This window comes from Neltuma alba, unplaced genomic scaffold (genome assembly GCF_004799145.2).
Source record: "Neltuma alba isolate B1F8T4 unplaced genomic scaffold, ASM479914v2 tig00003697_pilon, whole genome shotgun sequence".
Taxonomy (NCBI): Eukaryota; Viridiplantae; Streptophyta; class Magnoliopsida; order Fabales; family Fabaceae; genus Neltuma; species Neltuma alba.
This window is the reverse complement of record NW_021633393.1, coordinates 145,536-162,473: the sequence shown is the minus strand read 5'-3', so window position 1 is coordinate 162,473 and position 16,938 is coordinate 145,536. Positions and strand designations below refer to the sequence as shown.

Here is a 16,938-nt window from a genome sequence, read left to right as displayed (position 1 = left end):
AAACTTCAGAGTAAATTAAAATTATAAAATTAACTACTTGCCCTCATTGATTGAAAAGACTGTGGTTGGCTGTTGTGTAGGTTGTGACTGTATGCTGTGTATATTGTCGTTCGGTTGAGTATCAATTGTGATTGGCTTCGTGCATGTCATAAATGGTTTAAATATAGGTTGTGATTGACTGCTGTATAGTTTGTGACTGTAATTGTGCATGTTGTAATTTCACAATTTCAATTTTTTATTTTGAGATCCTTGGGGATTTTGGAAACATTTGGAGATTTTAAAAGATTTTTTCAGAATTAATTGTCTTCTATAAGACCTGTGTGTAATTTTCCCTCTGGTCAATGCGACCAATCGAAAAAATATCAATTTATTGTTTTTTATTATTTTTTTAATATTACTCCCCTTATCTATTTATAAATTATTTCTAACATGTTTTATATAAATAAAAAAAATCTCAAACTTTATTAACTCGCATTTAAAATTTAACAAGTTTTAATTTTATTTTTATTCAATATATATTATACTTTATAAAAATAAAATAGAGTAAAATTATATATTCATATAAAAATATCTCTTGATATCTTATAAATAAGATTAAAAAATTTTCGAACGCGAGTCATGACTCTTCTGAAAAAAAAAATCCAAGAAATATCCTAAAAAAATAACTATTAAAGAGTGCCATAATAATTGAGTTTTTTTTTTTTGGAGATTTTTTTATAATTTTCTAAATATGAAATGAAAAAGTTAAAAAATTAAATTCCAGGAAAAGCTACAAGCAACTTTAAGACTTTAATCCTTTTGTATTTTTTTAACCAGCAACTTGAAGACTTTAATCATTCGGGACAAAGACAAGGGACCCGCAAACGTGACTCTTTCCACATCACTAATTATCGTAAGCTTCCAACCCCACTGAACATAACATGTGAATCTGTCGGCCATCATTCAGCGTCTGACGAGGAAGGATTTTGTTGTTTTCTGCGTTAATATAAACTTATTTTTTTTCTAGATTTAAGCTGATTTTAGTTTAATCCCTAAAATTTTAAACAGCTGATTTTAGATCTTAAAGTTTATTCTATTTTAAAATACTAGTCTTTATAAATATAATAGTATTAAAATTTGCTAAAACATCATATACTGTTAAAGTGATAATATAAACTTACTAAATAACACTTTTTTCTAAATTCACGTCACCACTTGAACGTTGTTTATGATATGTAGTGAGTTTATATCACATTTTAATGTTGTTTATAATATTTTAGTAGATTTTAGTGTCATTATACTTGTAGAGACTAATGTAGTAATGTCTTAAGATGAACTAAATTTTAAAGAATGAAATTTGAGGAGATTAAAACCAAAATAGACTCAAATTTTAAAGATAAAAAATTATGTTAACCCTTCACTGTTTATTGGATGTTGGATGCGACATGACACAACTAATGGAAATGATTTGATCATGAATGAGTAATTAATCTCCATTAATTATATGAGATTTGAATTAAATGTTGCTCATGTGCTGGGCAGCCACTTGATAATGTAGCTCAGTGTCTTGTTTTCTAAATAATTGGCGTGATGGACATATGGACACATGGTGACATTCTGCACTTTGGACTGGAGGGTAGGGAAGAGACGCTCGAAATGTCAAATATTCAGTGTCTTGTTTTCTAAATAATTAGCTTGATGCACATTGCTCAAAAAAAAAAAAAAGAAGTTGCTTTTATTTAATTAATTTATTTTTTCTCCGGTTCATTATTAAAAAAAACTATTTTTTCTCGGGTACTGCTCTACTAATGCTAACGGCTAGAGTAATTTAACGAGGGTTGGAAAAATACAAAATTTTTTATTTTCTGGCCGACGAGTTGGGAAAATAGAAGGGAGAGTATTATACGTACGTCTTTGACAAAGTTTCAGGCCCATTAGATATTTCGGAAACTTAGACAGGAACTAAAAAACGGCTTGAAAGCAGGCTTAGGATTGAGTCTCTTTAACTAAAGTCTGATATGGCCTAACTTATTTTCATCCTATTTGTAACGCTGGATGCACCCAAAAACAAAAAAGCATCAATCATTTTAAATATAAATAAACTCTTTCTGAAGAGTCAAAGGTCCCGTAGGTGCAATCTCTCTAAGTATCTCTATTTTTGTTTTTTAGGAGCCACAATTAATTAATTAATTAATTTTGTCTAATTGCTTTCGCTTAATTTCTTTATTTCAGGACAGGTTTTTAAATTAATTATCCTGTTGATTTTTATGCTATCAAGGTCACCAATGGAGTTGCAAGCTTGTAATTATTGACACTCGCTTTAGTTCTATATATAAGTTTCAAATAATTAAATCATATCTAAGAACTAACTGTTAAAATTAGTTAAAAATAATAAATTGGTTAGAAATATAATTTTTTTTAAAAAAATTGCCCTTATTTATTAAGAGAGTAAATAGGAAAGACAATAAATAGAAAAGTGATGGAAGAGAATATATGAGGGTAATATTAATGAGAGAGAATGAACACTAAATATAGTCAACTAAGGGTAAAATAGAAGAAAAAAAAGTCAGACAAGCTAAAAAATAAAACTTATATTGTAGACCAAACTCCTCTCTAAAAGTCAAGTTTATATATAAGATGGGAGAGGGTATTTGATGGTTCTAAAATATGACCTATTATAAAAAGTGCTCTATATCCCTGTTCTTTCATCATCTTCCTACATCATGGTGGCCCAACTAGGAAGAAAATGCCGGACCTAAGAGCCACTTTATAATCCACTCCATGAGTTAAACATAAAACAAAAAACAAAACAAAAAAGCTAAGATGCTGAGGTCTTCTTTAAAAATATAGAAAAAATGACAAGTATGTTTGGACACACATTTTAAAAAGTTAAAATCTTAAGTGGGTGCCACAATTTATTATTAATTAATTATAATATTATCTCCTGTCCTAATTATAAGAGCTAGTTGACTAATTTAAGAATATTAAGAAAATAAGTTAAGTTAGTTATTTATAATAAATAAGTATTATTTTTTTCTAAAATATCCTTGCTAGTTAAGTATATTGGTTAGAATTACTATTGTTAGAAGGACTACCTTGAAAAAAATACATAAATATGATAGACAAAACGGACTGGGCTCTTATATTTACGATCAAAATAAAAGTCAAACAAAGTCTTATATTAAGTACATGAGGTAGTACTACCTCCGATCCTTAGTATAAGAGCTCATTTGACTTTTATTTTGGTCCTAAATATAAGATCCCAATCTATTTTATCTCTCATATTTATTCGTTTTTTTCCCAAGATAGTCCTTCTAATAATGTTAGTTCTAACCAATAAATTTGATTAACAAAAATATTTTAGAAAATAAAATACCTATCTATTATAAATAACTAACTTAACTTATTTTCTTAATTTATTTAAATTAGTTAACTAACTTTTATGTATTTAGTACCGGAGATAGTATTAAATTAACTGGCCATCAAATCGCACATTATTAAGAGTAGCACTAGTGGAGAGCCGCATAGTGCCATAACGTCAGTAGTGTTAGACCAATAGGTGTGAGTGTGGTATTTTTTTGCTTTAATGTTTTAAGATCTAAACCACTCTTCCTCCACTTCAAAATTTTGGCTGTTTAAGGTTATGATTCGTATCTAACAATTTTTAATTCATATAGATGTTACGGATTGACTAAAATATCTTCATTTAATTTTTTATTTAATTAATCTGGGGTGTTAAGAGAGGAAAGAAAAATAAAATTAATAGAAGTCTCTTGCTTATTGACACTGCTCCCTTCGCTCATCATCATCATCCTCCTCTTTTTATCAGGGCCCTTTTTGAGGAGAAAAGCCAGATTTTGAGAGTCAATTTTTGACCAAGTCTTTAATTGAGACTGGAAAAAAATGGTAACTAAAGTCTTCTTCTTGTTCCATTTTTTTTTTTTGTTTCCCGTTATCGTACTCTCTTTATAATATATTAATCTTGATAGCAACCGGAAAGGAAAAAAGTTACAATGACAGATGGAAAAGTCAATGTCTTCGGTAGTTACAGTCTTTTTTTTTCTTTTTCTGAAATGTTTCACGCCACGTATATTTTTGGAAAAATAACATAAAAATGACATTTTACTTTAAAAATTTTTATTTGGTTATCTAAATAATAAAAATTCTTATTTGATTACACATGACTAAATTAAAATTTTAAAATTTGCTAAAAAGACCAAACTACCTTTTAATTTTTTTAAAAAATTTATCAAACTCCTTTACTGGCCTGCCGGTTGGTTGCAGGAGCTTTGGTGCCAGTGACAACTATCGAGATTATGTGGGCCGCCAATCGCCTAAGCTCCGACAGCTAACTGACGACCGGTCACCAGAGTTTTAGTGACTGGCAAATATTTTTTTGATGTTGAGATTTTTATAATTCTAATAACGTGGTTAACAAATTCTTTATGCTATTAACAAGTTTAATATAGTAGTTAATAACAAATTTTTTAGAAAATTAAAAAAATAACATTTTTATAACTCTAATAATGTGGCTAACATGTTCTTTTACGCTATTAAAAATTTCAGTATAATAGTTAACAAGTTTTTTAGAAAATTCAAAAAGTTACATTTTTGCAACTTCAATAATACGGTTAATAAATCATGTAATGGTATTAACAACTCTCATAACTATAATGATTATCTAATAAATAAAAAATTTTGTGTTGCCAATCTTTATGGGGAGGTATTATTAAAAAAAAATCAACCTGCATAGGAAATTCTGTTAATGGCACTATAAGAGTTGCTAATATCGTTACATCATACATGACTTGTTAACCGCATTACTGAAGTTATAAAAATGCTACTTTTTGAATTTTCTAAAAAACTCGTTGTTAACTACTATACTGAACTTGCTAATAACGCTAAAGGATTTGTTAATCGCATTACTAAAGTTGTAAAAATACCAATTTTTGAATTTCTTGAAAAATCTGTTGTTAACTACTATACTGAACTTGTTCATAGCGTTAAAGAACTTATTAACCGCATTACTAAAGTTATAAAAAATGCTAATTTTTTAATTTTCTGAAAAGCCTGTTGTTAACTAGTATAGTTAACTTGTTAATAGAGTTAAAGAACTTGTTAACTACGTTACTAGAGTTGTAAAAATCTCAACAAAAAAAAGTTGCCGGTCACTGGAGCTCTGTTGACCAATCGTAGGCTGACGGTCGCACCTGAAACCCTATGATGCTCGCCAGTGCCGGAGCTCTAGTGACCAGCCGGTGGGTAAGGGTGCTTGATTATTATTTTTTTAAAAAAAATAAAGGGCAATTTGATCTTTTCAGTAAATTTCAAAATCTCAACTTAGTCATGTGTGATCAAATGGAAATTTTCATTATTCAGGTGACCAAATAGGGATTTTCAAATTGAAGTATTATTTTTGTGTCATTTTTCCTATACTTTTTTTTCCCCAATTAAAACCTGGAATCCATTAAGAATAAATGATACAAAGAGAACAGACTCCAGAAATTTAATGCATCATCTGTAATACTACCTCCAGTTTTTAATATAAAATCTTGTTTGATTTTTATTTTGGTCCTAAATATAAGACCCTAATCTATTTTGTTTATCATATTTATGCATTTTTTGCAATGTAGTCTTTCTAATAATGGTGGTTCTAACCAATACACTTGATTAGTAAGGATATTTTAGGAAAACAATACCTATTTATTATAAATAACTAACTTAACTTATTTTCTTAATCTTCTCAAAATTAGTCAACTAGCTTTTATAATTAGCACCGAAAATAGTATTTATAAACTCCCAAGTTTGTTCATTTAATTTTGTCTTCGAGGTTGTGGGGGTGAAAAGGTTTTTTGATGGAGTTGCCACAATTGAATATGAATGAATTAATTACGAGTATCTTCAAAATTTAGATATATTTGTTAAATTACGCCAAAATATACAGAAAAGCCACAATAACAAATATATTCGGACACACATTTTAAGTTTTATATAAAGTCTCAAGTGAGAGCGAGAATTAATTATTCACTAGCTAGTCACTAGATTAAAATGGTTGCCCATCATTTCCAAGTCTCCTTTGTTCCCCCCCCCCCCCCCCGGGAGTGCCCTAATTATTAATTATCATGGTCCCTCTTAATGCATCCAAAAATTAAGAAAGCTCTGGTGTGGTTTTATAGCCAGCTCAATATGAATTGGAGCTGCTGTGGTGGGCTGACCTGCTTTCAGTCTAAATTTGCATCTCTCGGCCCCAAAGCCTTTTTTATTTTGGGGCCCAAAGTCTTGCGCCCGCATTCCGTGCTCATCAGGCTGATGAGCACGGCGTGCTCAGCACTCAAAGCGACAACGTTTTGAGTGCTGAGCACCGTGGGACCTTAGGTCTCCCCCCCTTTTCACTTTTATTATTTAAAAAAATATATGCATAAAAATTATTTTTGGTTTAAGTTTTATTTAATACTCTAAAGTATTTTTTGCAGGTATATTTATTATTCTAAAATATTGTTTTATCTAGCATACTAAAATATTTTTTAGATGTGTCTCACATTTTAAAGTATTTTTTTCTGTAATTATCTAACACCCTAAATTATTTTTTCAAGCAAGTTCAACATCCTAGAAATAGTTTTTGATTCGTCTATCATCCTGAAATTTTTTTGTCAAATGTATCTAATATCCTAAAATATTTTGTGATTCATTCAATGCTTTAAAAATATTTTTTAGATGCATCCATATTTTTACTGAATACACATGAAAAATTATTTTAGAGTATTTGGTGAAACTTAATCCAAAAATAATTTTAATATATACTACTTCTGGTCCTTAATATAAGAATTAACTGACTAATTTAAATAGATTAAAAAAACTAGTTAAGTTAGTTATTTGTAATAAATAGATGTTATCTTTTTTAAAATGTCATTACTAATCAGATGTACTGGTTAAAACTACCATAATTACAATGACTGTTTTAAGAAAAATTAGATAAATATAAAAGATAAAATGGATTATAATCTTATATTTAGGATCAAGATAAAATTCAAACAAGCTTTCATATTAAAAACCATAATTTTTTTAAATGATGAACAAGGAGAAAAAAAAAGCAAAAATAAAAAACTAAGGTCCTGAACTGCTCAGCACTCAAAACGCTGGCGTTTTGAGTGATGAGCACGCCGTGCTCATCAGGCTGATGAGCACGGAATGCGGTCCCCAAAGTCTTTGATTTTGTTTTTCTTTTCTTTTTTGAAAAACTGGTCCAGTTTTTATTACCCGAATCGGCACGCGTTTTTGACTCGTTTCCTGAGGACACATCGGATCGGATCATGAGTTGGTTCTTGGTTCAATCGGTTGAACTAGTTGATCCGATTTGGTTTCTTAAACCTTGTTTTAATGGCAAACCCCATGAAATAGGAAGAAAAAAATATTTGGGACAGCAAAAGAGGACCAAAGACCCATTTCATACCCAACCTCGTTAGAAACTAAGTTCTGGTTGATAGAGCCTAAACTATACGAGAAGCCCATTCACAACAGTGTATCATGAAGGCCACAATATAGGATTTTAGAATTAGGCCCTTTAATCAGATCGAACATCACCGATGGAGGTTGGGTCCAGTAGGACAATATGGGCAACCAGAATGATTTTCTTTTTTGGGAAAAATATTAATATTTAGCACTTGACAAAGGATCAAACATGATTGTTTTTAATAGGAGAATACATGTATCTATAAAAAAAGATAATACTTTTTTTTTTGAAGAACAATATGATTTAGTACATTTATTTATTTTTTTTCACCCAAAGTTGTACGACATCAAGTTTATAAATTCTTTTGGTTATGCGTCATCTTTCATGCAAATATGTGACTCTAACTTTCTCCCGTTAGCCTTCTGAATTGTGTGCAGTGGAAACTCATTAAATTTCATGAACAGAAGAACATTTCAGCAACACCCAACAGAATGTAAAGGCAAACAGCAAAACGAACCAGAAACAGAGGAGCGGAGCCTTGTCTTACATGCTGTTTCGGGATTCACTCCAAGGATTCTTACTCAGAAAATGATATTCAAATACCAAAACAATTATTTGCAACAAATATTCTTTTACTTCACAACTTGGCAGTGGAAATTGATTTGAAACTCAATCTGTCACAGCCCCAACCTTGTTCCATTCATACTCGACAACTTCTTGCACGACATTCTCTTCCCACTCAACCTTCTTCACGTATTGGAGTGAAGGAAACTCAGATCTCAGAGTTTCTCGATTAATTGGCGGCATCTTAGTATACTTGAGTAGCAAATATTTCACGTTATCCCACTGCCCTTCCTCATCTAATAAATTCATGAGCCTTCCTCCCCTAATGTGTAGCGTCTCCAGATTCATCAGTTTGCTGGGCTTTAACCATTCCGGCTTCCTGTCGTGAGGAATGCCTTCAAGATCCAGCTTTTGTAGCCCTGGCAGAAAAGACACAGACTCTTCAACATTTGTTTTACCCCATGATATTTTCAGGCACTTTCCTTCAACTTCTCGAATTCCTCTCCCTGGATGGTAGCCTCACTCCCTATATGTATACTCAATCGCTTGAGATTCTTCAGGCTTCGAAGATGCCATATTCTGATGGGAGTCTTCTGTGAACTGCGTATTATGAATCCCTTGAGTATTTGCAGCGAAGTGAGCTTGTCGAGACCCGTTGGCAAGCTCTCCAACAGGTAACATTCTGATACATCCAAATGTGTGAGCTTTTTCAGTGATGCAATGGCAGCAGGCAAGGTTTCTAGATTGTGACAGGCCTTGAGGTTTAGGATTTCGAGGCTGGCCAGTTCTCTAATGGAGTCAGGAAGCGAAGTTATTCTGGAAATCCCACGCAGGCTGAGATACTTGAGCAGTTTCTGGGTCTTCAAACCTTTTAGGAAGGATTCATCTCGAACTGCAATGTGATGGGTAGGAGAAACCTGCCAGTGACCAAGTTGAAGCACCGCCAATGTCTTCAGTGTAGCAAGCCACTGGTGTCGAAAATGAAGATTTCTCCCGTTTACATTAAAAATTGTCCTCAAAGTCTCTGGTATGGATTTTGTTTCAATTTCCGAATTAAAACGATCATCGATCAAACGAGTACGCTAATAATGGGTGGAATCAAGATGTGGTATCTTGCCCTGATCTGGTATCCCGTGCTCTAATTTCAAAAGCTTCTCTTTCAGAGCAACCGAGATCAACATGTAACGAAACCAAAGGAAAATTCGACATTTACTCACTCTTGGGCACTTGTCATGGGGTATAAGTAATTCTAAATCCAAAAGCTCTTGGAATACTCTTTCACCTTCTTCCTCGTGCCGGACCAACCCTTCCCCCATCCACCAATAAATAAGCCTTTTCCTGAGAATAGCATTGTTCGGGAAAACTGCCAGGGACAAGCAAATTCCCCGGTCATGCTTAAGCTCATCAAGACGGAGGAAGGATTCATAACTCTCACAAAGACATTTCATGAGTGGATCCTGGTCTGCTTTGTCTATAATTACCCGTTTCGTTTCAGATAAAGCTTGGGCGCATAGCCTTGGGCGGCCTCATCATAAGCAGCAAGTTGGTGTAGCGTTTCATTTAACTGAGCGAGCTCGCCAAGGATAGAACAAAAACCAAAGGGTTCAATTTTGGCGCAGCGATCAGCCAACTCCGAGAATTGGTTGCCCAGTTTGAGTTCCCCCTGTTTGGAAAGTGGGAATTTACTCATCGTGTGGTCGATCACCATCTTGATGACTTTTTTGGCTGATGAAACATCTTCAAAGGTTATGTCGAACATCTTCTTAAACATCTTGAGTTGGTGCAGTACTTCTCGCATGTCAGTGGTTGGATTTGTTGGGATCGACATGTTCAGAGCGCAAGAGATGGAAACATTGTCTGGTACAAGTTTGGGAGGAGGCCAGGGCATGCATGAGCGTGAAGGCAAGCAATAACCAATGGTCCTCATTCGGCACGCTGTACTTGTCCGTATAATGCAATCTAGATTCTAGACTATTTTAGATTTAATACGAATGATTAAGATTTAAAATTTTTAACATGCAATTGTTTCGATGATGAATTTATTTTTTAAAAAAATGTTAGTGATTATTATTTTTATTTTGAATTTTGTATCTATTAAAATAAAACATTATTTAAAATATGTCAAAATTTTAAATTCAATCTGGACCATTTTAAATCAATATAATGACTCAGATTAAGACAAGCACTCTATGTGTATTATTACGATGAGTATGAAATATGCCCCAGTAACCAAAACTGCTAAAAAAAAATCAGTTTCAGTACTCATGGCAGCGGCAAAATCTAAATTATTCAAAATCAATTTTAATAGTCTAGATTTAAAATTTTCAACTAGTAAATTTTAATAAAAATTTATTTGCTAAAAACTTACAATTAAAAGGTTATATTTATTTTGGATTATGTACCTATTAAAAGAAAAAAAAATTTAGAAATAAAAATATTAAATATAAATCACAGCGGTTCATATTAAATTTAAATGTTGAGATTTAATAAGTATGATGCTATTTATCGTCGCGGCAAGCACTGAAAGTAGTGAGGCAGAATGTCCAGCATTGCCGCCTTATATATCCTCGTCTGAGGGGGTGTTTGGATAAAGCAAAACCATGGTTTGGAGAATAGCTTCTGGAGAATAGATTTTGGAGAGAATAGATCTTGAAAAAATAGATTTTCTGAAAAAGTGAGAGTGTTTAGATAATTATTGTCAGAAGTGCTTTTTGATATGTAGAAATTACTAAAAAGGATATAAGTTTAAATGATAATTACATGTAAGATATATTTCATAATATATGTTTATTTGAAGTAATAAATTTGTTAATAATATATATTTTGGCAATATAATAAATAAGACATAAAAAATATAATTAATAAAAAATTAAAGTGTATATATATTAATAAAATAATTAAATATGTTTTTAGGAAAATGATTTACTTTGCTAAAAAAAATATTATTATTTCTTAAAAATTTTAAAGATGAAATCCCTTTTTTTTTCACAAAATTAAATAACCACACAAAAAAATTTTATATTAATTGTCTTAATAATAGAGGTTGCAACGAAATATATTTGTTCAAGTAGTTTTTTTTAACAACACATTACATTATCTGAAAAGACAAAAGAAAATAAAAGGGACATGATTATTCTTGTATATAGTGAATAATTTGATCTCTTATGGAGTCACGAAGTTGAGCCATGTGAGATGAAAATTCTATTGAGGAAGGTATTAAAACCTTGTCTATGTATTAACTCTCTAATTAGGTTTTACATTAATGACCGGAACAATAATTTTACATTTAAGACCAATATTAGCTCTCCAATTAGGTCCTACATTAAAAACTGAAATAATAAATTTATTAATTTTTTTGCCAACATAATAAACAATGTATAAAAACATATATTAATTACTATATCCAGTTGTAAATGTAAGAGTTAGTTGACTAATTTGAGTAAATTAAAAAAAATAAGTTAAGTTAGTTATTTGTAATAAACAGGTATTGTCTTTCCTACAATATCCCTATCAATCAAGTTTATTGGTTATAACTTAAAAAACGATAGACAAATATGAGAAATAAAATAGATTGAGGTTTTATATTTAGGACCAAATAAAAATCAAATGAGGTCTTATATTAAAAACAAGATGTGGTAATTGTTAATATGTGTATATATAATTATAAAATATAAGATTATGTTTTTAGAAAACTAAATAATTATTTTCAACCAAAAAGAAAATTACCATACGTAGGGGGTGGAGGGAGAACCACTCAAAAAGCAAAATTTTTTTACTTATTACAAAACCTTGGTTTTAATAGACAAACCATGGTTTTATCATAAAATCATGGTTTTGAAAAATTGATAGGTGTTTGGGTAATTTTTTCCCATGGTTTGGACAATCGCCCAAACACCCTCTTAATTCCCGGTGTGATTCGTGATTCATAAAAGTAAACCCAATTAATTTAATCAAGAAACCTTTCACTTTCATTGTATTCTTCTGCATCACTTGAAAAACGAAAGAATATCTGTTCTGAATGTTGAAGAGAGGCTTTTGATTAGTGCACGGAAAACATCGGGATCAAAAAGGTGATGATCACTCTTATTAATTTTAATAGTTTAGATTCTACACCAAAAAATAAATGACGTTTTTTTTCTTACATACTAAAATACTAAAATACATTTTTAGTTCTTTGATTTTGAATAAGATTTCAATTTGGTTCTTAAACTTTAAATATATTTCTAGTTTTTTTAATCCTAAAATTGTTAATAAAAATATCATATTGAGATCTTAAATATTGATAAAATATTATCAAATATTAATATATTAAGTTTAATTTTCAAAACAACTATTATTACTACAAAAAATTATCGTTTAAGATAATTTTAGGATTAAAAAACTAAAAATATATTTTTTAAAATAAAGAGATCAAACTAATAAAGTATGAAATGCCTCTTTTATATCTTATGACATGAAATGACATAGTTTTTTTTTTTAACAAGAGAGGGCTTAAATTTTCACGAGTGAACATTATTTCTTTCTTTATTTTTTTCCCTCGTCTTCGGCGAAGCGTGATCCTTATATTTATGTGAAAAAGAGGGGAAAAAATTGTACAAGAAGAAAATAATCAATCGAAAAACGGAACCTTCTTATGCGGACAATCATAAACTAAAGAGTTCTATTAACTATTCTCGAATCAGTCCTCTTTCCATTGCGCTTTTTTTTCTGTTTTGAAATATACCTTGCTTTAAAGAATACAGTGGATATCTATAAGCTTTAAAAAAAAAAATATGTGAGAGGTCACATATTTATTTTCACCTATAATTTAATAATGTTAATGCGTGACTCTCTAAAGTAGGAAGAAAAAAGAATAAAGTGAAATTAAAGTAAGAGGAAAAGAAGGAAACTTAGTTCAAAAATTTCTGGATGAGACAATATTTTGGGAGACGGACCACAAAGTAAGGAAATGATGCTGGAAAAAAAAAATAGGGAAGCAATTTGGCTGAGGGGTAAATTATAGTTGTCTAAGAATAAAGTGAAATTCAAGTTGAAAGAGACCGAATTCCCTTTTTGGAAACATGGGTCCCTTCTTTTGTACATTTTTTTAGTTATTATGAGATTCTTTCTTCACTATAAATATATTAGTACTAAAGGGGGAGGTTAAATTGGCTCAGAAAAAGAGAGAAATTTTATTAAAAAATAAAATGAGAAATTAGGGACATTAATTTGGCGAAAGTTTGGATTTAAGATGGGCAAATATATATTGTTGAGTTGAAAGTTTGATTTGAATGGTACATACTCTTGCTGTACACTGATACTTATTCACCATATAATATTCTCAATGAATTAATTAAAAGATATTTAAAAATTTTAATTATAGATTATATTGAAAATGAATGTGAGATGAAAATGAAATTTTAAGTAAACTTAATGATAAAACTAAAACATTATTTTTTTTCCATGTATAATACTCATTTAAAGTATATCATTTTCTAATTACTACTGCATCTCTAAAATCACAACGTAACACTAAAGAAATTTTAGCAAAGTAATAATGAATTAAGAGTTCCATAGATATAATTTTAATATAATTTGGATTTTTTCAATGAAGAAGATACTATAAACTTTGATTAGATCTGATAATACTTAAATAAAACCTGTGGATAGTATCGCATATTCACATCTTATACGTATGTAATATTGTAATGATAAAAAGAAGATAATATGCACACACACAAACACATCAATGCTGAGTTTAAACTCAAAATTTCATCCAAACATGGCAGACAGCATTGCCATTGAAATAACTAGCCGTTAATATCATGTGGTTATTATAACAATAGTATAAAAAATTTTAAAATATAATTGTTTTTTTCACCGTAAAAATATAATTGTTATAATCTCCTCAAAACTCAAAATAAATGCCTAATTTTTAGAAGAAAAGACAAATTCTGCTTCCTTTAATTACTCTCTACATACTTTCTTTCCCCATCATAAACTCTGTACCTGCACACAGACACACATATATATTGGCCTTCTTTGCGTTATGAGATGGCTAGGATTGTGTGTTTCAGACCTGATCAGATTGTTTTGGCTTTGTGTGCTGCTCTTCTTTCATCTTCTTCACTGCTTCCTTTTCCTGCAACTTCCACGCCAAGTCAATCAAATATATCAATTTTCTCATTCCCTAAATACTCCTCTGTTCTTCAATCAACCCCGTTTGGTTTATTTTCTTGCTTCTCCTCTGCCTTACACAAATTAAAGTCTTCTGCTATTGTTGTGTTTTGCTGGTGTCTCCGGCTTGGTTCATCAGAAACGAGAAGATCAGTTTGGTGATAGTGATAAGGGTAAATTCTGCCTCCTTGTTAGAAACTTTTTGCATTCACTGGAAATTTGTGGCACTCTGTTCCCCCCCCCCCCCCCAGAACTTTGTTAGGGAGAAATTCAACCACGAATTTTGATTCAACTTTTTGTGTTCTCTGTTATTTATATAAATGATTGATGAAATGGATGTTTGTGAAGTACTGTTTACTCCATTGAAACATAGCTGTAATTAAATATTTCATAATAAGTATATTAAGTAATAATTAAAATTATTACTCTATTAACAATATAATTAGTTTTATTTATTTTTTAGTCTTTTGTTTGCCATCTTATTCTTTTACGCGTTAATTAATAATCAACGGGTCTAATCATACATAGCCTTGTGTCGTGTGCACGCGCGCGCAAGGATTATATATATTACATTAGGTAGTATATTATTTCATAGTTAACAATAATTTGTTTTATAAATAAATAGAATGAAAGTGCTTCAAATTCTAGGATGCTAGAGTTTAAAATAGAATGAAATGGAGCGACTGCATTGGAAATAAAAATCATTATTTGAAACTTTTACAGTTGAAGTAGCAGTCTGATTTGATTATTTTTTTAGGAAAATTATTATACATTATATTAATTCTCAGTTGACTCTTACGTAATAATTACTTTAAAACGTCATATTGGCTAAAAAAATATTATTATATGAAATGCATTATAACTTCTTCCTCAATATTAATATGAGGATCAAATCAAATGAATCAAATATTGACAAATTTAAAGTGCAAATATATACTTCAATAATTCTCTAGCTTTTTTTTTAATTAGTTGTTTTTGTAAGGGGGGCATATTTCCATAGAAAACTTTTTGCAAAATGCAACTAAGGTGGGTCTAAATTGACCCTGATCGGTTTGATTAAGAGTGAATCAGCTAAGCTGATTGAATGTGTTTTTTTTCTCCCGAGCCTCTAACAAATAGTGGAAAGAGGTATGCATGTCTAGGGATATTCTTTTCACTGTAATGGTTAACTTTTTCTATATAACTTCGTCTATCTGTGCTTATCTCATTTCCCCTTTTCCATTTCCATTTTTTTGCCCCAGTTTTTCATTATCAATGGCCCAAAGGTTTTCCTCCATCAAAGAGCATACTGGGAAAAGAGAAACAAAAGAAAGAACAACAAGTGCAAATACTGTTGTGTTCCCTCGTGTGAAAACCCTAATTCTGGACGGGTTGCCAAAATTTACTGGGTCGTCCTCCAGCAGGGATGGTGTTCGTGGTGTTAAATGGCTTGAGTTGGATACGGTGGAAGTTTCTTCCTGTCCCAACATTGGCAAATCAATGTTGGGAAAGGCGGACAGGTCTCTTTTGAAGAAAGTCACTGTGAAAAACTGCCAGCCGTGGGCATATGAAGATCTTGAGAGCAACATCGGTCATCTCTGAGTTAACTGTACGTACTCTCTTCCTTAGTTCTTCTTCTCACATCATGTGAATGGAAATGAAAATATAAGGAAGCTTAAGGATAGAATTTCATTTTTATACTAAGAGAACAGTTTTTAAGAATATAACCCCCACACACAACACACACGAACATAGGTTTTCAATACTGTTCCTCACTTAATACTACTGACTCTGGTATCATTATTTTACAGGATGAAGTCTCCAAACTTGAAAATTTAAGGATCGATGACTCGAAGGAGTTGCAGAAATACATGAGAATGGAGCTTCATGAATCATCTTTCAGGCAAGTGAAAACTGTAGAGGCCTTCCATTGCGGCAATGAGTTGAACGACTTTTTGTCCATTTTGCTTCGCCGCTCGAGTAAGCTTTAGCGACTGACAATGGAATCGTGCGACCTGCTGGAACAGGTTTTCGATCTCACAGGAATTGCTGCTGAAGAAGGAAATCTGAAATTCCCCAATTTGAAGACAATGAGATTGTGTTCGTTACGCAATTTGAAACGCATATGGAGCAAGGATCCAAGGGGGATTGTGGAACTCGGCAAACTAGTCAAATTAGAAATAATCGATTGTGGGTTACGCCAGGGTCCACTTTCGATTGCTTTACTGGAAAAACTTGTCCTTCTAGAGGAATTGAAGATAGATTCATGTAAGATGCTGGAACAAGTCACAGAGGACAACGAGGAAATGCAGGAGAGATCATTTCACAGTTTAAAGGATCTTTATCTTGCAGACGTCCCAGAGCTGAGTAAGTTCAGCTCAAGAAACTGCAATGCCAGATTTCCTAATCTACCGAGATTGACGATAAAAAAGTGTCCCAAATTGATTGAATTTACTACCGGACTTTTAAGCAACCAGAAGCCAACCATTGAAGGGACATCTAGTGGTATGCCGCAGAAAGAGATGATGGTACATACAATAGTAAATTTTGTTCAGTCCTCTAATTTGAACATCGTCACAAAGTTAAGTATTCATGAGGCATGACAATTTATTAATGTGAAATTTTCTGTGACTCAAATGATATCTTGAAGCGCTTTTCTGCAGCACGCATGCCCAAGAATACTTTAGTCTTGCAACTTACACTTCCACTATTTAACCCAAGACTACTTTAGTCTTCATACATATTCAGGATCCTTGAGGATAAAAGAATATTATGAGTCTGGTTATCATGTATAGTTAATATTTTCTCAT

At 31.4% G+C, this 16,938-nt stretch overlaps 1 protein-coding gene across 1 annotated transcript; it reads right to left on the bottom strand.

Moving 5' to 3' along the window:
* Nucleotides 1-8,463: 8,463 nt before the first annotated feature.
* LOC114742260 (disease resistance protein RGA2-like) lies at nucleotides 8,464-9,441 on the bottom strand. The gene is made up of 2 exons (XM_028930534.1): nucleotides 9,211-9,441; nucleotides 8,464-8,961 (listed from the first exon to the last, which is right to left on the bottom strand). Exons 1-2 carry the CDS (start codon nucleotides 9,439-9,441, stop codon nucleotides 8,464-8,466), a joined length of 729 nt encoding a protein of 242 aa, XP_028786367.1.
* Between the last annotated feature and the right edge of the window lie 7,497 nt (nucleotides 9,442-16,938).